This window comes from Enhydra lutris, unplaced genomic scaffold (assembly GCF_002288905.1).
Source record: "Enhydra lutris kenyoni isolate GAN:26980312 unplaced genomic scaffold, ASM228890v2 scaffoldscaffold1, whole genome shotgun sequence".
In the NCBI taxonomy this organism is placed as follows: domain Eukaryota; kingdom Metazoa; phylum Chordata; class Mammalia; order Carnivora; family Mustelidae; genus Enhydra; species Enhydra lutris.
The window spans coordinates 51,123,146-51,146,188 of record NW_019154085.1 but is presented as its reverse complement, the minus strand read 5'-3'; the positions used below and the strand labels follow the sequence as shown (position 1 = coordinate 51,146,188).

At 43.5% G+C, this 23,043-nt stretch overlaps 1 protein-coding gene across 4 annotated transcripts in view; it reads right to left on the bottom strand.

Annotated features, from left to right (window-relative positions):
• Positions 1-23,043, bottom strand: part of LOC111158700 (formin like 2) — a 320,132-nt gene that overhangs the window by 16,372 nt on the left and 280,717 nt on the right. For all 4 annotated transcript variants that reach the window (XM_022521031.1, XM_022521096.1, XM_022520953.1 and 1 more), the window contains exons 10-20: positions 20,193-20,267; positions 16,423-16,533; positions 13,660-13,809; positions 11,553-11,654; positions 9,512-9,824; positions 8,966-9,178; positions 3,749-3,873; positions 2,924-3,126; positions 1,148-1,382; positions 211-279; positions 17-97 (exon numbers count right to left, since the gene is read on the bottom strand). In XM_022521031.1, coding sequence (XP_022376739.1) covers positions 17-97; positions 211-279; positions 1,148-1,382; positions 2,924-3,126; positions 3,749-3,873; positions 8,966-9,178; positions 9,512-9,824; positions 11,553-11,654; positions 13,660-13,809; positions 16,423-16,533; positions 20,193-20,267 — 1,677 coding nt within the window. The remainder of the gene's footprint in view (positions 1-16; positions 98-210; positions 280-1,147; positions 1,383-2,923; positions 3,127-3,748; positions 3,874-8,965; positions 9,179-9,511; positions 9,825-11,552; positions 11,655-13,659; positions 13,810-16,422; positions 16,534-20,192; positions 20,268-23,043) is intronic.

Sequence of the window (23,043 nt, the reverse complement as noted above, 5' to 3'; positions counted from 1 at the left end):
CTTTTAGTTCACTCACCAGATCTAAACTCTGAAGTTTAAATCCATAAACTGCTCCTCGTTTACTGCTATTCATATAGTTTCCAAGGGCCAAGATGATCTGCAAAAAGAGAGAGAGAGGGGGGGGGGGCCGTCAGTAGAGCATCCCAGGCCAAGGAATTTGGCTGACAAGTCAGCTCTTCCCTACGCGTATATGAGGAAAACTTCACTTGCCTCCAGAATTTTCTTGAGTTTTTGGGACGACTTTATAGAAACAGATGCTGCTATAATTGAGTGCAGTTGCTAGATTCCATTCAAAGGAAGGACGGGGAGGGGAGAGAAAAAAAGAGACATGTTAAAAATAAGAAACTCTAATTAGAAACTAAAATTTAACACAGAAGAAACACACCTGCATTCAGATTAAAACTTTAATGTTGAGATTCTATTTTTCCTCAAAGTAAAAAATTTATGTTGTCCTGCTAGGGTCTTAGGCGACCGTATCTTCACATGCAAGCTCTTCTCTCGAAGTATTTGAAATGAGAAGAAATGTCAGAACTTGCTCATCACAAAATCTGTGACTGATGGGACTCAGAGCTCGGAGTCAACAGCATTTTCTAGCAGAACTCAATCCCCTGCCCACTACCTCGAACCATGTAAGACAATGCATTTTTAAATCAACGGAGCTGTTCAGGAGTGAAAACAAAAGAGCAAAGGAATATGATCACCCTCCAGAAGTCCTGAGAACATGTTGTGAACAGACATGCTACTGTAATCGGTAATGAACAAAAGTGTGTTTAGAAACAACATTTTCAGTCTTGCCACCCAGTCAGTCAGAGGACTGGTGTCTTCGGGAGGGGAATAAGTTTGAGAAAATGATTTTCCTAGTCCCATGTATTGAAGTGGAAACCCAGAGGGCGTCCATAGACACAGTAAATGGCATTCTATGGAGGAGAATAGCAATATGGAAAATGGAAATTCACCATTTTCACATTCAATTGGCATATACAATGTGAAAAAAAAAAATGGCCAAAATAAAAATGCAATCTAGAAAGTTCTGGGAAGGAGTCTTTACAGCCCATGGTGTGAAGTACAATTCTGGAAGAGACTAAAAAAGAAAAAATGATTCTATATCTCTTTGGACCCTCTCCCCTGCCTGAGGTGGTCCACTCACAGGAGTCAGCATCTGAATGCTTTCTGAAAAGTTCCCAATGAAGGCCATAATGGTCATCTTCTGCATGAGTCTCTCAATTTTACTGAACTGCATCATGAACCGGTCTTCATCTGACAAGTTCTCCAGGGGCTTCCTTTCCCGCTCATAGAGCCGAAACACTTTCACCTCGTTCTCAGTTGGCAAGAACCTCATCAAACATTCTACGAAGTCTACAGGCAATGTCTTCAAGTCAAATCTGAAAACAAATGTGGACATGTCAGTGTTAGAGAGAAAACCTCCTACCCGTTCAACCACACCAGCATTTGGTCTGCTCGTCAAGCACCAACACAATGAACCGATGGTGTCTACAGCTGAACGGGGAAGATACCACTTGTACTGGCTCCTGATCGCCCAATGAGCAGCTTCAGCGGTCCTTTCTGAGAACCCAGACCTTAACACAACAGCCATACTTGGTTTTTAACCTAGTACTACAGTTCTAAGTCTCCAGAAATCAACAGTAAATGACAGGAAGAACGAGAAGGAAGGCTGAAACAACTGACGGTTAAGGGGTTCAAGGACACGGTTCTTAAGGCATATGAAGTACTGCTAATTAGTGACACTGATATTACATACACAATTACAGACTATCTGGTAAACTCTAATATTTTTCAATTAAACCAACAGCCTGGGCTATTTTCTCTACATTAGAAAATAAATGTATCCAAATGCTTGTACTAAATGGATGTTTTGGCTTAAATGAATACATCCCTTGAAGGAGTATCAGGTCTTTTTTTAGCTATATGCTCAATTTAAACAAACAGAATATTTGCCACAATCTCTGTTATCTTCCCTGGACAATCTTTGTCCAGCAAAAATAACAGAATTACATCTAATCATCATGATGAATATAGCATATATAGATTAAAATCCAGACTGCCTATTATGTTTCAACATCAGACATCAGAATATAGGATAGACTGGACTATTAGATTTTGATCCTGACTGAGGACACAAAATTGGAACAAATGATTTCTGAGGGTCATACAGTCCCCTAAGAATCTTTTACCAAAATTTACAAAATTTAAATATACCAGTTTAAAATGGATTCATTCCTAACACACCTAAAATATTTGTTCCTTGTCATATTTGAAAGTCATCATGGCCACAAGAAGGGCAGAAAGATTCCTCTCATAGAAAAGTAAATAAAACAAATGCTTCTCTGCAGTTCAGGGATAAGAAAAGAACTGAACTTTAAAATTTCCCGAAAGCTACTAAGAGAAACAGGAATCACATTCCTATTGTAATGAATTAAAATATGCATCTGTATCACATTTGCATCTGGCATTGAATTGTATCATTCCACAAATGCCATCAAATCTGCATTCAACAAATCAAGAGAAAATTCAGACACTCCAGAGCAAACAGACAGTCTCTCCTTTTTCTTAGCATCCATAATTCTCCACTCTTCATAGGTATGAGTTGCTGGAAAGCAAACCCAGTTAACAATGTTAACAAAGTTAACAAATGATGTCACAATCCAGTTGTTACTCTTCTAAAATAGTTTTCACTCAAGTACAGCACTCCCAAGGGTGATTTCTGGCCTGCCTCCTTAGTGCTAGCGTTCCATTCAACTCTGAAATCACACATATGTAACAAAGGGAAACTTTGGTATGTGGACATCAAGAATTGTTCCATCTTGTCCTACTATTGAGATATTTCTGTTATCTACAAATCATAACTTCCTTATTTTTATCCTAAATTCACTAGATTGAATGTTCCAGAATGTCCTGAACTTACACATGTATAGCTTTACATATCTCATCGGCAGTCTTTCCAGCTTTCCTTAACGTTATGGCAAGATTTTTGGCCCTATTTGCTTCTAGTAATGTCACTTTGTTGGACCCCTTCTGTGTTATCTTCTGTTTGCTTGAAGACAGATCAATGGCAGGACCTTGGGCTTTCGTCTTAAATATTTCTTCAAATTCATCCACATTTAAATCCTGGAGTAGAGAGAGATGAGATAGGCAAACCAGGTTACACTTAAAAATTAAGTGTAAGCGTCAAAGAACTTTTTCTACTCAATATTGCCTTTGATCATGGCTTACTCTATTTTCCTGTTTGTGCTACAACACGACTTAGGTCACACATACAGCTACGAACGTCTCAACTAGAGAACTGATCCCATCTGGCCAACTCAATGGCTCTTCACTACTTACCTTGCAGGGCCGGCCACCACAGACTAGAACTATCTATCAAACCAGACTGTGCGATTACTGAATTCTTATTCACTGAGAGTTCAATAAAGGGTTTTTTTATGCCCTTTTATAAATGAAGGGCAGGGCTCATGTCGGATAGATATTTTGTGGCATTCACTAAAGACAATCACTACCACTCCAGAATCATAACCACTCCATGGTAACATAACTTCTTAAACGCAGTTTTGAAACCACCTTACGAAACAGTGTCCAATTTCATTCTCTAATATAAAAAGCCTTGTCTTCCTTACATCAGGGCATTTAAAACACTGACATTGTATCACTGAACCTTCCAGGTTGGCAGAGCACCCATTTCAGCTTTGCTGCCCAGAGAGCCCTCCCTGTCCCTAACCCACGAGAAAGATACCTCCAGGATCCGCTCGTCATCAATCTCGTTGAAGACCGTGCCATTGATCTGATTTGGCTTCAGGGCAACCCAGTTAAAAACTGGCATTCTGAATTTTGTCTTGATTGGCTTCTTTATTTTCACAGCTACAGAAGTCAGAGAGGTTGAAATTAAGACTCCACCAAAACCCCACGATCCTCAAGGACAATCAGGGACCAGTCCTTGCAGATGACACTTTAACACTGGAGGAACACAGGCAAGAGGCACCCAAGTGTTTATAAGCACAGAAAACACCACGCCTGGCTTTGGCTAGAGCAATCTGAGGGCATCATTTGGTTGACTGATGCAACATGATGGTAAAGTTGTCTAACAGCCAGGGGTTGATTTTTTTTTTTTTTTTTAATGTAGACAAATGGATTACTGCCATACACTCGACAATGTTAGGACAATGCTTAAGACAAAGTATTGGGGAGCAAAAATGATTAATAATGTTATTAGACAGCAGGGAGAACACATGCTCTGGGACACTAGTGAGTGTGAGTCAGACTGTGAAATCCTATATTCTTGATTCTAGAACTCATATTTCCAAACCAATCTTTAAAGACGATCAGAGACTGCAGGCAGCAGCTCTCTACACCACCAGGAATGTAACATCAAGAAGGCCGGCTTTCTGTTGCAGCAAAGCATTCTCATGGACCATTTTGACAATGGGGATTATATTGACACTGAGCTATTTCAACCAGGTCAAGGGGCACGAACAGCTCAAAATAGAAAAGATTTAAGATGACAGAAGGGGTACTCAGAAATCAGGATTAGTATTGCTTTTTGAGGATGGCCACGGTCCCTTCCCTGTTTCTTTAAAGAGCAAGTTCTCCCCAGGAGTCAGTTACATGTGACTAGAAGGCACCATGAACCCATGAAAAACACAGAAAACCTCTTAATGGAGAAGAAGGGATATCTATCTTTGAGGGATCAGGTGAGGAACTGTCAACTCCTCTTACTGCAGGGAAATGAGCTTTAAAAAAAAAGGAAATTCATTAAAAATTCCATGAATTCATTACACATCATAAAGAAGTCTCCCCAAACCATCGACACACACACGTGTGTGTCTATATATGCATGTATGTATGTGTGTACACGTATATACATATATGTATACATATACATATATACACATACACACATACATACATACATATTTTCTTAAGTCTGTCCTGGGCTGCCACCACGTTACTTGGGAGCTCCACTATTTGCCATCATTAGCGTACTGCCATCAGTAAGGGAGGGAGAAGGAAGCACAGAACAAAATAAACCCAACACACACTGGGCTCTTCCCTGGCTGCCTGCCATTCCTCCAGAGTTATGAAGGCCACATACACAGCAGGAACATCATCTGATAAATCCACACAAAAGCATGCAGGAACACAGAAACATAGCTTTTGCAAACCAGGCCTTTCTACCACCATGACCCTGTAGGCCCCACCACCCAACAGTGCTGGACTGCTCACCACACTTCCTTTTGGTCCACACTGCCCAGGAAAACCCGTGTCCTCTGTGGGACAAAGGAAGAGATTCTCCTCTAGCCTGGCATATGGAGGGAGAAGGGGGAGCAGGAGAGAAGCTGTGCAGGGATACTCCCACAATCTGAGCTGGCGGGTCCTTGCCATTTGGTTCCGCCATACATCCATGGATACCACGGGCCCCAGGACACATGCTGAAAGTTACTCTGTCTGCAGCTACCCTACTCTGAACTCATCAGCAAAATTACGAGTAAGCCTGAGATCAGAACACAGGCCAAAAAAAAAAATGTTATCTTTAGAAAGTTGTTTTAACTCCGGCTGGAGAATGGGGAGTGGTTTATAGCAGACGGGCCTACAGGTGACCATGATAGACAGTGCGCTCACAGCATTCAGGCTAAAGGAGTGGCTTTGTGTGGGTGGGCGCGTGTTCCACAGAGAGAGCCAGAGGCCAGCGGGAAGGGCCTGGAAAAGCAGCACCTCGCGGCTTGCCCTTGTTCTGTGGAGCAACTATCCTTTCTCCCCCAGAACAAGTCTAAAATCCTTCTAGAGCTGAGGCCTTAGATTCAGCTCTGACCATTAAACTAAGGGGGGAAGAAAAAAAAACAAAAACACTCTTTTTCTCTCTGGGGGAAAGGAATATGTCATATGAAACCCAGGCTGCCTGCTTACAGAGCCTTAATCTCTTTTACTACAATGTGTGGGCAAACCTGGACCAACAGTCAGCCAACGCAAGACTTCCCACACATACAAGGTCCAAATGCGATGGTTCAGTGTAAGATGGGAGTGAAAAGATGTCAAGGCACAGTGGGACCAACAGAAACACATGGCAAACAACACTCAGTGAGGAGCAACCTACAGAAAAGCTTGATTGGCCCATCTTTTGTGGAAGCAGAAAGAACAAGAAAATACAAAAAAAAAAAAAAAAAAATTAGATATGGTTAGAGTTCAAGCCGCTCAGCAGTTCACGCACTCTTAGCAGATAATTTCATGCTTCTTGGACACATTTCACAAGGCAGCACAGAGCCAAAAATTCATTTCCATTCGGGCCTGCCTTGAAGACTCACTCACTATCCTGTTCTAAAAAGTAATCCTTCTTAGAAGAGGGGAAAAAATGATTTCATTATCGTGGTCCCAAACAGCCATATTGAACTGTGCTATGTATTCCATAAGATACGAGCCATGTTTTAACAGAAAATCATCGGCCAAGTACAAATTCTCATTGTGAACTTACAATGCACCTTTTCCCAAAGAGACAGCAAAGGTTACAGACTGCCCAGACATCTGTCACACATGACCGACACGGGAAATGGGAGCCACGCTGCTCTATCACAGATGTGAGGAAGTAAGCCTAACGCTTCAAATATACATTCCATGCTGTATATTTTCTCTATAAAATGCAAAGAAAAATTCACTAGATAAAATTAGAGGACTTCATTCAGGTCCCCTGTCTTGGCCACCACGCACACAAGAGCTCATTGCCTACAGAAGAGAGAGGCCATCCTGTTGCCCAAGGGTCCAAGGCCTAGCAATGTCACGGGCTTCTGGTTCCAGGAGCCCGTGGCATATCATCTCAGCTCTGTCCCTTGCTTCTATTGGAAATCCTGAATCTGTCTGGCCTCTTAATTCCAGGGAGAAAGTTACCCCACACACTGGCAACACATCTCACATAATGTGCTACGTAACGGTCTTATAATCCTTAGAGCTTGTAAAAGAGAACATCTTGTCATTGTTTAATGGACACTTATGGCACCAAAGAGAAGTTTCTTAAGTCCCACACAGCCCTCTAAAAATGGTGTAAGACACAAAGGGGACACCCTCCAATGGCAGCAACCCTGACGGCAGCAGCTGGTCATTAGCTGAACAGAAAGTTCCACACCACAGAGTTGAGGTAATCAAGAGAGACTGCAAGTGTTTAAAACTGAGTTGTGGGGAGAGTCCGGAGAGGACAAGACACATTACTGAAGGGAGCCCTGGACCTGCACACCTTAGCCTCACGCCAAGGCAGTTCTGAGTTCCAGGTGAAAGCGTGGATAAATGGAAGTAGAGGCTCTATCGTGGTAGGTTGTGCCGAAGAGAAAGGCAGTGGTACCGACAAGAGCCACCGAAGCAGCCACGGGCCATGGTGAATGCTCTCAGGATGCTACCAGGGAAGCCTCATCCGTGAGCCAGGTGCGCATGCCAACTATAGGTCTTCACACTCCATGGCTGACAGCAATCTTCCCATGAAAGGGACTCCTGGGCTTGTTAAGAGGTTCTTGGCTCACATTCCAAAATCCAACAGTTCCATGATGGCACACCTACCACTTTTGCTTTAGGTAGCAAAAGGTTCTAGAAGAAAGTAGTAGATGGGACTGACCTTGAACAGTAGAACTAAATCACTGGATTACTGTGAACATTATTTTTTTTTTTTTTTAAGATTTTATTTATTTGTCAGAGAGAGAGAGCGTGCACACAAGCAGGGGGAGCAGCAGAGTTCTCTGGAGAAGCAGGTTCCCCGCTGAGAAGCCTAATGCGAAACTCGATCCCAGGACTCTGAGTTACCTAGGCAACCCTGTGAACATTATTTATTTGTTTCCTGGACAAGTTTATGGAATCTGGAGTGGAAGGAAACACAACAGACTCAGTGTGGAACAAGGCGGCTCTGGGAGGCTTTCTGGGGCCCAAAAGACCTTCGATTACTAGAATGAATTAGTGCTACTGACTGGCCAGTAGAGCCGCTGATGGGACACTCTGGGGGATGGGGTGGGCAGTCCAGGAAATCTCTCACAGCTAAGACGGCCATTAGACATTGGACAGAAGGCTCTGAGAACTACCACACCTATCAGTGGTAGTTCTTCACTGGAAATGAGACCTCATAGAGGGACTGAAGTGGAGGAGAAAGCAGAATTATCTGAGGTCACAGAGATGGCCCGACTAAGCTCAGAGCTATTCAAAATGCCAGGGAAATGCTCCATGACAGGGAAAATGGCTTGTGGTATTTTAGAAAAGAGTAAGAAGTCACTTCCATGAGTCAAAAAATCAGAACTTCCATTTCAAGGCATTAGAACCACTCTCTCCCTCCCATCCCACACATACCCCATTTCATTTCCCATGAGGTGGGGATGCCGCATTCTCTCCTGGTTAGCAGGAGGGCAGCAGGCACGATTCAGAAGCGTTTCAAGGCACGGAGATCCCACTGTTAGCAATGCTTCTCTTGAAGCTTCAGTTGCACTAGAGTGAATTCTGATGTCTTCAAATGCACAGAAGACGTGCCTGGAAGCCCACATTGAGCAATGACACAGAGAGCCATTGTCCCCTTTTGGAAATGACACCGTGAATACCTTCCAAAAACAGAGCCAGAGCGCCAGAAGCACCGTGTGTCAGAGCCCTGGCAAACAGATGCCCACAAGTGGTCGATGAATCCAGGAAAATGCACTGATCCCTAAGAAGGGAACTTGTCTTTCTTCCCTTTTCTAGGTGTTGAGAGTGGAAGGCAGGAAGTCTGCAAAAATCAGAACTGCCTGCTAGAGAGAGAACAGCAGCAGCTACCCAGAGACAAATGCCTCTGTGCAGGGCTTCCCCTGCCCTGGCCGCATCAGCAGCCCTGCTCTCCCACTAAGAGGAGGTACTCGGGTTTGCAAGAGACCCGGACTTTCAGCGAGGCTTTAAAAGCCTCTGGAGGTAACACAAGTGAGTATTTCTTAACACAGGTACCTGGGTCTGAATTCCGTGCTCTTACCTGCTAATCCTGAGTTGAAAACCACGGTGGGTGAGGACGTCCCAGGCAGCGGGGGTGCAGAGGGAGGAGGAGGGGGTGGTAAAGGAGGAGCAGGCACAGTCTCGGCTGCAGGGCCCGGGAGAGGAGGAGGAGGGGGCGGCGGGGGAGGAGGTGGGGGAGGGGGAGGGGGCGGGGGCGGTGGCGGCATGGGTGGCGTGACTGGACCATTTTGCACTAGCGAAAAAGAAGAAACAAATTGCCTTTGAAAACAGGGGAAGGGTTTCACCGGCAGGATGTCACGTGCACATTAAGTATCCAAAAACAAAACATTGAAAAGGACACAGGAATTTTTTTCAAGACTATACAATCCCACTGGCAAATGAAGAATATACTGCAATATACGTGAAAGCTTCAGCTTTAGAAGCTTAATCTCTTTAAAAACGTCAGTTTTTAAAATCAGATAAAGAACCAGCCAACAAAAGCAGACAAAGGACATAAACGGACAATGGATAAAAGAAGAAATACAAATATCCCGATACTCTCAGTTCTCCCACCGAAGCTTCTTACCTGCTTCAGGTGTGTCTGACGATGGAGGTAGTGGGGGAGGAGGGGGGGGAAGGGGTCCCGAGGAGGCGGCCCCCGTTACTGGTCCCACAAAGTTACCCACTGCCACTTCTGACCCCGTGGACAATGTGCCAGAAGCCACGACTGGCAGTATGGCGATGTCCCCATCCCCTTTCTTCTGAATTTTAATGGTCCCTTGTTTCTCCAGTTCATGAATCTTTTTTTCCAGGGTAGACTGTCTTTGAATGGCTTCTTCTTTTTCTTTGACCATTTTCCTTAATGTGTGAACCTGGGTATTTGCATCTTTGTAGATTTCCTACAAAAAGAGTCCACAGTCAACAGTTTTATCTTCACAGGACATTCATACCTATTACCATCAGAATGGCAAATTGAGGATCAAGAAAAAGGAGAGGACAGGAGAGGAGAGGAGAGAGGATGAGAGCAGAGGAGAGGAAAGGGAAAAAGGAAAAGGAAAGAAAAGAAAAGATACTCATAGGAATCCTATGGAACTCAGCCAGATCCTATAAAATCCCATTCATTATCAATTGTTCATTGGTAATGCATGCAATATATTCTAGCAATTGTTACTGTCAATATAGTTCTTTCTATTAAGAAGTGCAGCTAACTCAATTTTCCCTGCAGGTGGAGAAGAACGAGGCAGAAATGACCCAAAAATAATTTTATAGCTGACTCTGGAAAACTCTGAGGGTATTCGGGTGGGGTGGCATGTTTTCCTTTTATTTATTTTAAAATTCATTTGTAACTCTGAGACACATATCAGTTAACCGTAGACAAAAGGCCCTAAGTCAGATTTGGACAGAAGTCAGACTGGGATTAAAAATCTGCAAAGCACGGAATAATCTACTCACGAATAACCAGGGGCTGATTGTTCTGGAACGGGGTTCTCTGGCCTTCACAATGCCCCCCTGACCAAGCTTAGGACAGCAATCCTTGTAACGTTCTCCCTTTGGTATGCACTTAACAGAACAGGCCAGTGCTTCCCTCTACTGATTACTTAGCCCTGTCTAGGCTTTTAGCAGAAAACAAAAAAGTTACAATTTTCAATTTAAAGGCATCCCCACATTCCTTTTACTAGGGGCCCACCAAGGTCCCAGTGTAAGGATTTTATGGAACTTGCTTGCTGGGTCTTGTACATGTGATCTCTCACCACAAACCTCCAGCAGGCAGGGAAACATTCTTCACACCCTGTCTATTATTAATAATCTGAGAGTCTGGCTTGAATTGAGTCCATATGCTGCAACTTTGTTTCCATGGCGTGCCAAAAAATAAATTTCCTAGAGGTAACTGTAGGACATGTCAGAAAATCAAGCAACACACACAGACATGATAAGCATCGCATAAAATGTGCCATTTCATCAACAATGGTGTAAAGGCAAGCCGTGTGCCTGAAAGCCCTCCAGGCGTTTTGGTGATTTTATGTTCTGGACAGTTCTAAGCACACGGACAGCACTCTACAAATACCTGACACGTAAGGTAAAACAACGCTAAGGCCAAATAAAATAGCTGGGATTATCTGATAATAAAATGGTTTGGTTTTGCTTTGTCTTTTTTTTTTTTTTTTTTTTAATTTTTTTGGTGAATTCCATTAGGTCTTGCCTGTGTTGATTTCACCATTTCTACGGCAACCACCAAATCTGGTTTCAAGTAGAAACAAAGCAAAAGAAAATACAAAGAAGTCCAAGTCCTAATAAAAATAAGTAACTGGCATGAATTAAACCCATTCTGTGTTTTTATCTCCAAGCTAATGGGTGATCCACTAAATCAACTCTGGGAAAATATTGTTACTCTCAAAATCTGGGATAAGGACTGAACCCCCAACATTTGATTGCACACACATGTGTGTATGTACCCTAACTGTGTGTACCTTTCATCTGAGTATCCCCTCTGAAATGCTTCCAATAAACATGCTGCATCAGTGCAATCCTCTGACATGAACGTACCCCGCATTCTACCAGGACTAGAGCCGGTGCAGTGCACCTTTCCCGCAATGCCCATCCGGGGCAGCGGTCATCAGCACACTTACCCGAACAACATCCAGCTCCTTGTTCCTCTGCATGAGCTGCTTTTCCAGTTCCACGATCTTGGACATGGCTTCATTCTCCGTGTCCTGCAGTTTCTCAGACAACTGTAAAGTTTTAAAAGGGAAACCTGGGTCACAACACACAATCATTCTGCTCAGGTCCCCGGTTCTCAGAGAAAGTGAAGCTCAAAAACCATTCTCAGAGAGAGTGGAGCTCAAGGCCCATCAGAGTCCTGCCTGTGTTCCCCAAGCTGTTTTCTGGAAATATTAATATTTATAATAGGATTCGGAATGTGTATTTGTTTCCAATAGGAATTAATAATCTACACATGATCCTTAATAAAACCCATAACATCAGCTCCTTAGTGCCATCTCCCTCCATTTCTGCCAGAGCTGGCAAGGGTAGGGGACAGTGGGTAAGGCAAGAAGGGAAGGTCACCTGTCCTGCCCGAAGAAAAGGCCATTAGGCAAGAGCTTTTGAAAATCATCGGTCCACAAAACTTGGTTCTGTTATTATGGAAAACCAGGCGAGAAAACAGTACTGCTGGTTTTGATCCAAACTACCCAAATAATGAAAGGTATTTGGAGGGGCAGTTCAAATAAACAGCCGGCCCGCTATAAGTGGCTTGTGTGACTATGGTCATGTGATGCTGGCTGAGGCTTCCCGAGGAAGACAGGGTGAACCACATGTTACATAGTTTCTTTTCCCACAAGACTCTGAAAGTGAGCAACCTTGGATTTCACTGAAAATGATCACAAGGAAAGAAGAGATCACAAGTAAAGAAAACCAAGGGGGCAAGGTGAGGAAGAAGCATGGAGATGAAAACGCTGATCAGGTTCAGAATACGAGTCAAATCTTTCAGAGTAAGAAACACTAGGCAGGTAAGTGTCCTTCCTAAGCAGGTGCCAGTCACGTCACAGCAGCACTCACGATGGTGGGGGGAGAGTTGGCTCACTCACTTGGCTTAACTACAGCCAAGAAGATGCCCATTTTCAGAGTGAGGGAGGAAGGTGAAGGACATTGAGCACGTCTGATACTCTGAACTAAGAAAATGTGAAAGAAAAGAAACGGACCACTCAAATGGGAGAAAATAATATTGCTGCAAAAAGAGACCATTCATTTATAACCAAGGACACTGTCAAGCAGAATTCAACAAAGAATTTGGTCCTCACAACACTTGGGTCTTTAAGAAGCACCATTTTTCTGTTCATTCCTGCAATATTCAAATATCTGCGTAATGGTGATCACACGAACAGCCTCTGAAGGCCTTCAGACTCATAGCTCTGTCTGCGGCAAGAAAAAATGAGCCTCTGCCCTGAAATGCAGTTGAGGTTATACAGAGAGGACACTCCTCGAAGGGGATAGAAGGGAACACTCGCCAATTTCCCTGAAAAGGCCTATTGTTGAAAAGAATCTTTTTAGAACTTGAGTAAGCATAAGGCAAGACTGTGCAGACATGCATCATGGACACAAGACCGCCCCGTCCACCAGCCTGTGTGGACACTCTGGGGTAGAGCAGGACTTACATTCACAAGACTCTGAGTGAAATATAACTTATTGACACATCAAACCAAACTCGCACAGAGGCTGAAGTGGGCGGTATCTTGTCTGGGCAGCCGTGCTAGTTGTACTGAGGGACAGGGTTAGGTGGGAGGCGGGAAGACACAAGTAACTGTCCATTAGTCCTGGGGCTTATTTGAGTTGCTAGAACCCAACTGCCATGGGCCTATGGTGGCATGTGTGATAGAAAATGACTTCTGTTCAGAAGAATAAGAAGTAGAACAGGACTTCTTCACCTCAGCCCAGATTCACATACTTGAGTAACATTTCCCCCTAACATGGCACCAATCACCTCACTCTTGGGTGCCTGTCTGTAACGAAGATGGCCAGGGAACCTGGGCTCAGCGGAAACCGAGCAGACGAGCGAAGGCAAGGCAACGGACTCCCCTTGGTTTTAAGTAACAGCCACGCTTTCTTTGAAAGAACCCTGAGGGGCTTTTGACAGCTCTCTCTCTCTCCAGCTACAGCTCACCCCTACACTCTGAATCCTGTCACCGACCGCCCTAACAGCTAAGCGTGTGTGTGTCTCCTTTTCCGAGAGGTAGTTACATGAGAAATGTTCTCCTCCAGCTCTTCCACCCTCTCCAAGGCTGCATTCTTGGTTTCAGCGTCTTCCAGCAGAGCTCCCACGTCGAACACGTTGTCCAGGTAAGCCTGGATCTGCACCTGGAGTTTGTCGCTCTCCGTGTGCTTCAGTTTCTAAAAACCAAAACACCAAGAGAGGGTGGCATGAGCGTAGCTGTGGAAAGAGAACGTAATGGCACAACAGCCTACATGTCTCTGTTTGTTCCAAATACTGCGGTCTTTTCCAAGAGAGGGTGTGATGTCTCAGCCTCAAGACAATCACGGAGTGTTCAAGTGTCTAAGAAGCCACCGTCAGATTACTTCCTGGCGAATACCCTCTCTCAAATATACACACATTTCCTCCCTAATCCTTCCTACAGATATAGTCCCCATATCAACATATTCCAAACCAGAACATTTTGATACAGGTGAAATTAGACAACAGAAAAATTAAGAAGCAGCTTCAGAAGACAGCAACGGTCCCAGGTTTGAGAGGCATCTGTGTGCAGAGGAGGTTAGAGTCAGTGTAATTTGCAGGACTAGAGAGGGCGGTTCCACTGAGGAAGAGGATTAGGCAGGAGGTGGGGAAGACACAGATGGAGTATATCAGCCCTGGGTTTTATTAATAAGTTGCTAGAATCCACCCTCCAAGGTAACTTCCCCACAATACTCATGGAGTTTAGGGCTCCCCAAAACACAGATAAGGATGATTTCCTCTATTCCTTGCATTACAGGCCCAGGCATCCCAAAGGAAGTCAACCAGCTTTAAGGTGAAATTAGAGATCAAGAAAATCTGTGAGTCTTCCTTGCAAGTAACATACGTCCTGACCTCCCCCTAGGGGAAACAGATGAGTAGCTAAAATATTCCTGGCATAGGGAAGATACCAAAAAACATATATTGAACAAATCAATGGCTACTTACAAGGTTTTTGTAAACCAATGAAGCATTTATTTACATAGTATATGCTTATAATATTAATCTTCTAACCACCTCTATCAGGGTCCAGAACCAACAGACCAAGAAGTTAGAGAAACAGAGTTTTAGAAAAAAGTTTTAAATTTTTCAGAGGAATTATGTTCTACATAAATTCTCAGAAAGATGGATTTTCTTCTTGGTCTAATCTGGAATTCAGTAACTTAGCTTGTCCCAAAGAAAGTCTATTTCATCTTAGTTTAGGAGTATATGCTAAAAAAAACAATCTGAACAAGGGCAAAGCCCTTGTTTTCCAGAAAGGAAAATAAAGCAGGAGCTAGGCAGGTTTTCTCACCAAGTACACCATGGGTAACGGGCACTATCTGATGTGTTCCTCTCGCCATCACAGCCTGGAGCCCAAAGGAGCTTTGCACGACCATCACAAACTGAACCCACAAGACCATTAGCGATTGATACACCCAGTGGGCACTCAAATCCTGCCACTCTCAGAGCAGGCAGGGAAAGCAGAAAGAGAAACCTTGATTGTAGAGCAGGGAAAACCTTTCAGTGCCAAAGTCTGTCAAAGATACTAGTGATTCTTCAAGTCAGAAAACAATTCAAACACCTCTATAACGGAAATCTGTCATGCCTCTCTCTGAGTACCGTCCTTAGACAACAGGAGTCTCTCCAAGGGCAGCCCAGCTGGTGTGCTGAGCCAGGCCACGAGCTCAGAGAGTAACTGATGCTGTGACTCTGCTTCACAATAAACTGTAATTCCCTGGCTTCCCCCCTAACAGAGACAGGCAGCGAAACTCTCGAGAGCTCCCAGGGAAGCACTTCTACCTTCTTCGTGGCTAGAAACAAGACTGGAAATTGAGGTTAACAATTCTTGCCCTCTCGCGAGTGGCCTTTCAAATTCAAGTAGACCACTGCTGTACAGAAGGGAAACAAAACTTCTCAAGAATCAAAGGACATAAAGGCACCCTATGCACACATGGCTACTCAAGCCCATTCACGGTTTTCACATCAACTTGCTATTTCTTAGGTGAAGAACTACAGGGAACTGGCTAAGTACTTCTGCAGGGGAGTCAGAGAAAGAGAAAGGTTAGACCTCCTTCTCCCAAGAACTTAAAAGTGGAATGGCCAAGGGGCGCCTGGGTGGCTCAGTCGTTAAGTGTCTGCCTTCAGCTCAGGTCATGATCCCGGGATCCTGGGATCGAGCCCCGCATTGGGCTCCCTGCTCAGCCAGAAGCCTGCTTCTCCCTCTTCCACTCTCCCTGCTTGTGTTCCCTCTCTTGCTGTGTCTATCTGTCAAATAAATATAAAATCTGAAAAAAAAAAAAGGAACAGCCAAAGCCACAAAAGCATTAAACAGAATGTAATTGCTACATGAGGAAGTCTCTAGTGTCCATTTCCTCTTTTTTTTTGGGGGGGGGTGCTCTCAGCATTTATTCATCACTCTTTGCAGTCTTGGTTTGATGGGGTCCCCAAAGTAACCAAGAAGGTGGACTGCCCAAGAGCCCAGACGAGGGTGCAAGACTTGCCCCGGACGGAGCTCAAACGTGGAGGAAAGCTGCAGCAAGGCTGCAAGAGGTTGTCCGGCCCCAGTACAAAAAGACTGCTGGCAGAACACAGCCCAAGGTCCCAAGAGGTCTGCAAGAATCCAGTTTCTCTGGCGGACTGCGTCACTCGGCGAGGTTCCCTTTACCCAGCACTATGGGACCCGACCGCATAGAGCTTCGAGCATTTGTTAGTCACGGCGGAAGCGCATCTTTGAAGGCAGGCAAAATAAATCAAGTCTTAACACTGGAGCCAAAGGTCGCGGCTCTACTTACATCCAAGTATTCATCCAGGCCTAGCTTGGTAAATTCATACTGGAGGTGCACTCTGAAATTCATGTCTTCCACTGAATGGACTACGATATTAATGAACTGCATGGAGGCCACCTGCAATGAAATTGCCAATGGGTTACAGGGCTCCCAACCGGTCCTCTCAGTTTAATGGCAGGCGGATGCTTTCAATGGCACACATCTCAATGCACTTACCTGTCTCCTTTTCCTTCCTTGCGCTGGGTCTTTAAAAACATTTTACCATTTTTTTAATTTAAAAGTCATAGAGATGCACTGTAGGATGCCGCTCCTTATCTACTAGGATGACTATAATCAAAATGCAAGTCCGGCAAGGCGGTGGATGAAGCAGAACCCGCATCCGCCTGGAACGTCCCCCAGTGCAGCAGCTCCACAAAGTGTTAAAACAGAGTTCCCATAGGACCCGGCCATCTGCCCCTGGTATGTGCCCATGGGAAATGCAAATGCATGCCCATATAGAAACTCACACACAAATGTTCACAAAACCGTTATTCACAACCAGAACGTGGGGGGGAAGATCACCACTGTCCATCAACCGATGGGTTAAAATAATGTGCTCTATCCGTACACTGGAATATTATGTGGCGATAAAAAGGGATAAGGTACTGCTGCATCTTATAACTTGAAAACGTTACGCTACGTGAACAAGTTATCTTCACATACCACATGTGTGATGATGCCATTCCTATCAAACATCCAGAACAGGCACATCCATGCAAATAGAGTAGACTAGAAGCTGCCAAGGACTGGGGACAGGAGAATGGGCAGCGGCTACTAACGGGGATTCCTTCCGGCGTGACAAAATGTTCTAACTTAGACCTCAGGGATGGCTGCATGACCCTGCAAATATGCAAAAAATATCCTTTCGGGGGGTAAGTTAGATGTTATGTTCCTCACTTCTCAGTAAAACTTTTTTTTAAAAAGTCTTATGGGTATATGGAACAAACTGTGTAAGGTGTTACAGGCATATCATAGAAAATGTGAACAATCTTATAAAAAACAACATTTAGAAAATCACCTATCATCATACCACAGGCTAATCACTTCTATAATTTCACCATGGGCCCCACTATACCAACAAGATCATAACACGATCTCTGACCCAACTTCCCATTTTAAACAGTCAACCAGTTTCCATTCCACAAAAGCCTTGGATTTACTGCTTTCTCTCCACAACTGCATCAGTGGCACTGAGACCTGCCACAGAGAAAACCAGTTCCTGGTTTGGTAAAAGAACAAAACAAAGTTCAGTAGATCTGTTTTGCCTATTTTTTTTTTTTATGATTTTTATTTTTCAGTAATCTCTACCCCCAGCATGGGGCTCAATCTTAACCCCAAGATCAAGAGTTGCATGCTCTACCAACTGAGTCAGCCAGGGACCCTATTTTGCTCCTAACAGTGACATTTATGGTGAAAATATCTTACTCATGTTTTCCCTTTATGGGTAAACATGATCTCTGCAAGGAGGGATACAGATTCACATTTACTCTGAAAGCTGCCTTCTTCTGTTCTCCTCCAAACCCAGTTTCTTTTATCTTTTTTTTTTTTTTAATTATTTCTATTGAGTTAGATTCTCCTTTGAATATAAGTCATACATTGGATGATATCTCTGGAAGACAGTGAGTTCTCTAGGTTATAAGAAGACTTGCAATTTACTAAAAAATGACTTCACATTCTGTGGTTAAATGAGCTAAAGATTTCATCAGACTTTTTTTTCCACAAAAAAAAAAAAAATACAGGAAAAGGCCTTATGCTATGCTAGAAGAATTTATATTTTATGAGGAATAAGTTGTTTGGGAGGTTGTACGACTTAACTGCCTTCCCAAGGCCAGTTTAAGAAAAGCCTCATTTTCTGGAGGAAAATATGGTTCAATTCTGGCATCTGTCCATTTCTCTTCTGAGTATCTGTTGAGTTTTAAGATAGGCTTGAGAGGCAACTATCTGCTCAGTGACAGAGGAATCGAGCATAGTACCTATATCCCAGCAGCTCCTAAATTAGCTCCCTCACTGCATGCACATATAAATAATGGCAAGAAATAGACTCTCCCTTGTAAACGGTGAAGGCATTTTAAAGGACTTGATTATATAATTGTAATTTCAGCAGAAACTCAAGTGGCAGGGAGATCCCCGAGGTATGATAATCACTGAAGTGGGCCACGTGTAACACAGCAAGGAATGGTGTGGACCACGGCAAACTGGCAAGGGGATCTTCAGACTAAAAACAGGGGCAACTTGGCTCCAGCAGCTGATACTCTGCAAGCGCAGGGGTCTCATGTTAGCTGAAATTTTTAGTTTAAAAATATATATATATATATCAGCAATCTGTATTTTATGCACCATTTCCAAATTTTTTATGGAAGGACGTCACTGTCAGACCCAGCTCACAAGCCTGTAGGTTGGCTTCGGTGTGGGAGCCTCCAGTTTGCAACCTCAGCTTTCAGGGACAAAGAAGTTGCCCCTCTGAAGGCAGAGGAAAAAAACTGGTAAAGTGAGCCATGTATGGATTCTTCACGTACTTATCATTCGTGCCAACACAGGCCTTCAACGCTTCAGAAATTCCTAACAACAAAATTAAAAAGCCAATGTGAAAGTACTCCTTGTTTCACGTTGTTTGCCTTTTTTTTTTTTTTTTTTTAAAAAAGCAAGTAACCAGCTTTGATGGAACAGAAGAGTTTCTCTAAAATGACCTCATCATTCTCATAGAATTTGGAAGGGGTTGAGGGCTAGGATGCACATAAAATTTAAGGACCCAGAAAATTTTTTCACATGAAAGGGTTAGAAATCTGCAAAACTATGTTTCATGGTTTATGGCTGTTGAACCAAGTTAAATAAAACCATGCCTGGCACCCTCCACGCAGGTTTGAACAGACTGGACAATGTAAGAACTGGCCGGGTACCTGCTCCAAGCTGGAGGTGAGCTGAGAGATGAAGCCCCTGTGAGATCGCCTAGGCTCAGGAGTCACCCAAGGTCAACCAGATTGGGTCAGAGAAAGCCTGCAGATCTGGGTGCACTCATGGGTCGTGTGTCTCAGAAATTGTCTAGGGTATATTTCCATCTTCACCCCAAGATTAAGATTTAAGTCTAAAAATTCAGCAGTGCTCACACTCCTTTTGCTGTTCGTCCCTGGAGAGGACAGTGCTGCTGTTGAACCACACGTCCTTGCAAGTGAACTACCATGCTAATATACTGACATGCTCACAGCTACCAGAGCGGGAAAGAGATCAAGGGGAATGGGGCGGGGAGCAGGGGTAGAAATCACTGCTGTATAATAGTTTGGGGGAGGCATACAGTTCAATTCTACAAACCAATGAGCTTTAGTCTTTGAGAATGTAGTCTGGAGAAAGCCACAGGCTGGGGTGTGCAAAAGACAAAATGGTCAAGATTCTTGGTTTCTACTTTCTTGACTGACAGCTAAAACTGGCAATTGCAGGAATTTGTACCAGGAGTGAATGTCCTTTCCCCAAACACATGGCTTCACCCTTTATTTGCTATGCAGCACATGAGGGATAAAACTGGAAATAAACACCAATTTCCCCTATAAGGGGAAAACACAGAGTGTGAGGAACACTCTAGACTGAATCTATAGCATACTATGCTCAATTTTCTGTCCTTTGTAACATTTATAAGCACATACATACACACATATGTATAATATATGAATATAAATGGATTTAGGAAAAAAGCACAGAAACGGAGTTTGCTTTATTGAATGTAACATAGTACTGGAATAACTCACCATAAAATCTATGTTATTGTCTTCATTCCTGAAATGTTCCATCAACTTCTCAAAGCGCTGTTTTTCTCCACAAACCTGAAATACACATTTTCATCATGCATATGAAATTCCAAACATAGGCATTCTAAAATGAGATGCAGGAATTTTAGCATTAATAATTATTTCCAGAATATCTTTTTATTGCCTCGCTCACACACTATTTACTACTCTTCTAAGTCAGTTAACTCATAAGTACCAACTTGAGCCAGGCCCTTGGTTTCTTTTAAATGTTCCCTTGATATCCTGAAATCTCTATCGAATGTGTTTTTCTTTTATTGGTTATCTTTGCAGTCCATCATTTTTTTAGCCCACACTCAGAATCCCAAGATGTTATGGTTTAAAAAAACAAAAACAAAAACAGCCCCTTCCCCCCCATACCTTGTTTTCCTTTTTACAAAAGCACTTTGAAAACAGGCGTGCTAAAAGATTTGAACAATGTAGCATTTAAATTCCTTGAAAGCAGATTGAAAACATTCCTATTATATCTAAATCAAATAATTTTAGTGCATAAACCACAACAAAGAGGTAGACACCATAAAGTAAAGTACCTACTATTAGAGGAGACACTTGGGAAGCTATATTAATCCATTCAAGGAAAGTACAGAAGCTTGTAGTAATTTATGAAGTAGCACCCCTTAGGCCTGAAACATTCACCTCAAATTAATGCTTTCACTCAACAGGTTAAAGAGGCAGGTAAATTACTGTAAACTCCAGGACCCCCAAAGTATCTGGGTCTACACAGGAGTTAAAAACACAGAGTCAAAGGAAGATTTGTAACAAAGAAGAACTCTTTGGAGACTTAGTCCCAAAATCAAAGGATAAACTTTAATTCTGCCAGTGACCTTGGCTACCTTTTTTTGGAACCCACTGGATTATTCTTTTTGCCTTCAGAAAATATGTACCTCAATACCCATGAGCTATGTATAATGTGAATAAGACACAGTCTCTGGTCTTAATATTTTGAATTTAATCTGGGTTTCACATGCTTGACTCAATTTTCCAGTTCAATTTGTCACCTTAGCAATACAAAGGATGGTCCTGAAGAATTTCCCTAAAATGACACTTCATAGTGCTATACAGCAGCCATTTAGTTCCATTATGTTAAATCCCACATATATATACACACATATATAAAAAGAAAGATTCAAGAAGACGGCAATTTTTGTTCACTACTCTTATCTTCAGCATCTAGAACAATGCTTACCATGTTGTAAGTTCCCGATAATCTTTGTTGAATTACACTGAAAAAAGGACAAATGAGTAATCACGTGAAAATACACTTTAAGGAAAGGAAGAACGACTTTCCCACTCTGACACACTGATGAAAGAAGAGCAGACCGGCACCAGGATTATGGCTTTAGCAATGGTTCCTGTGCCTCAACTGTGTGCTGTGTTAAGCCTTCAGTCTCGGAGGGTCACCAAGGTCTTGAAACAGCTTAATTTTCTCAACAGACACAGATCACACTTTACTGTATTCTGATGACAACCCCCCACTTATTTACACCTCCCTTAACAAAAAATAATTACAGTAAAAACTCAGTCCAGAGGAAGAGAAGATGGCTCCAAAGAGAGCATTTAAAGTCAAGTCTTCAAAAAACACACATGTCCAAACCCACCCAAGAGTGCTGGATTCAAGAGGACCAGGCAGGGCTGGGTGACACGCACATGCACAATTTTAAAGGCAACCCAGGCCATTCTGAAGCAACTCCACAGCCCTTCTTAGAGAAGAGGCAGCAAGTTTCTGGAAGCAAAAGATTTGTTGGGGGGCACAGAGGTGAGGCATTCCAAGCACGGTTCCCTAGAGCACGACAGCAGCCACATCTGCCCAGAGGCACAAAAGTCCCTAGCCTGCAACAAGAGCCCAGTGGGTGAAAACTGCCAAGGCTGGACATGGAAAGGGTCAAAATTACAACCTGAATTTTAAGAGAAGCCCCAACATAAGCAGTTGTTTCCCAGGGGAACGGTTTACATCCACCTGTCCTGGGAGGTTGGTAGGGGCAGAAGAAAGGAATAGAAACTGCCCTGGGTCTGCAAACAGCCAGCAGCTACCCGAAGCGGAGATTAAAGTTCCGCTGAGCCGCCAGGCACCCAGAGAACTAGAAGAAGCAGGAGCCATCAACGAACAGCGATGAGGAGTACAACTCGGAGGCGGGCAGAACCCTTCAAATGAAAGAATGTCAAGAATCTGTTAGGTACCTGGTACCCTCGATTTATGAATGAGACGGAAACCTAGACAGAGCGAACAACTGTAACTTGATGAAAGGTCAGTAGAGAAGCCAGAGCCAGGTCTCCAGCAGCCAGCCCGGCTGACGTTCCTTCTCCAGCACAGCCGAGCCTGTGCAGATAGACCCAAGACCATCACTTAAAGCATTCCAGAATTATCTGAGACACCGGCAGAGATGAAAAATGTTACTGTTAAAAACCACGGTCATTACACCGGGCGCATACTTGATGTGCTTGCACCAGAATCTTCCATGAACTTCTACAAATGGCAGATTCCTGGAGTCTAAATCAGGACACACTGAGTGAGTGTGTAGAATCCCCACAATGGAACTAGGAATCTGTGTTTTAACAAGTACGCGTGGCTGCTAAACCATAGCTTAAATAATATAGACTAGCAGACTCAACCCCAGCCTTTCTGACTACCAATTATAAACCAGATAACTAGATCATTAAGTCTCCAGTTACCAGAACTGAGTGTCAAGGGAACGCAGCAGGGATGGACGCACCGCCCGGCAGAGGTACAATCAATAAGGGAACTCCCAAATAATCAGAAGTTGTGTGCAAGGCATTAGAAAAAAGGCAATTTATA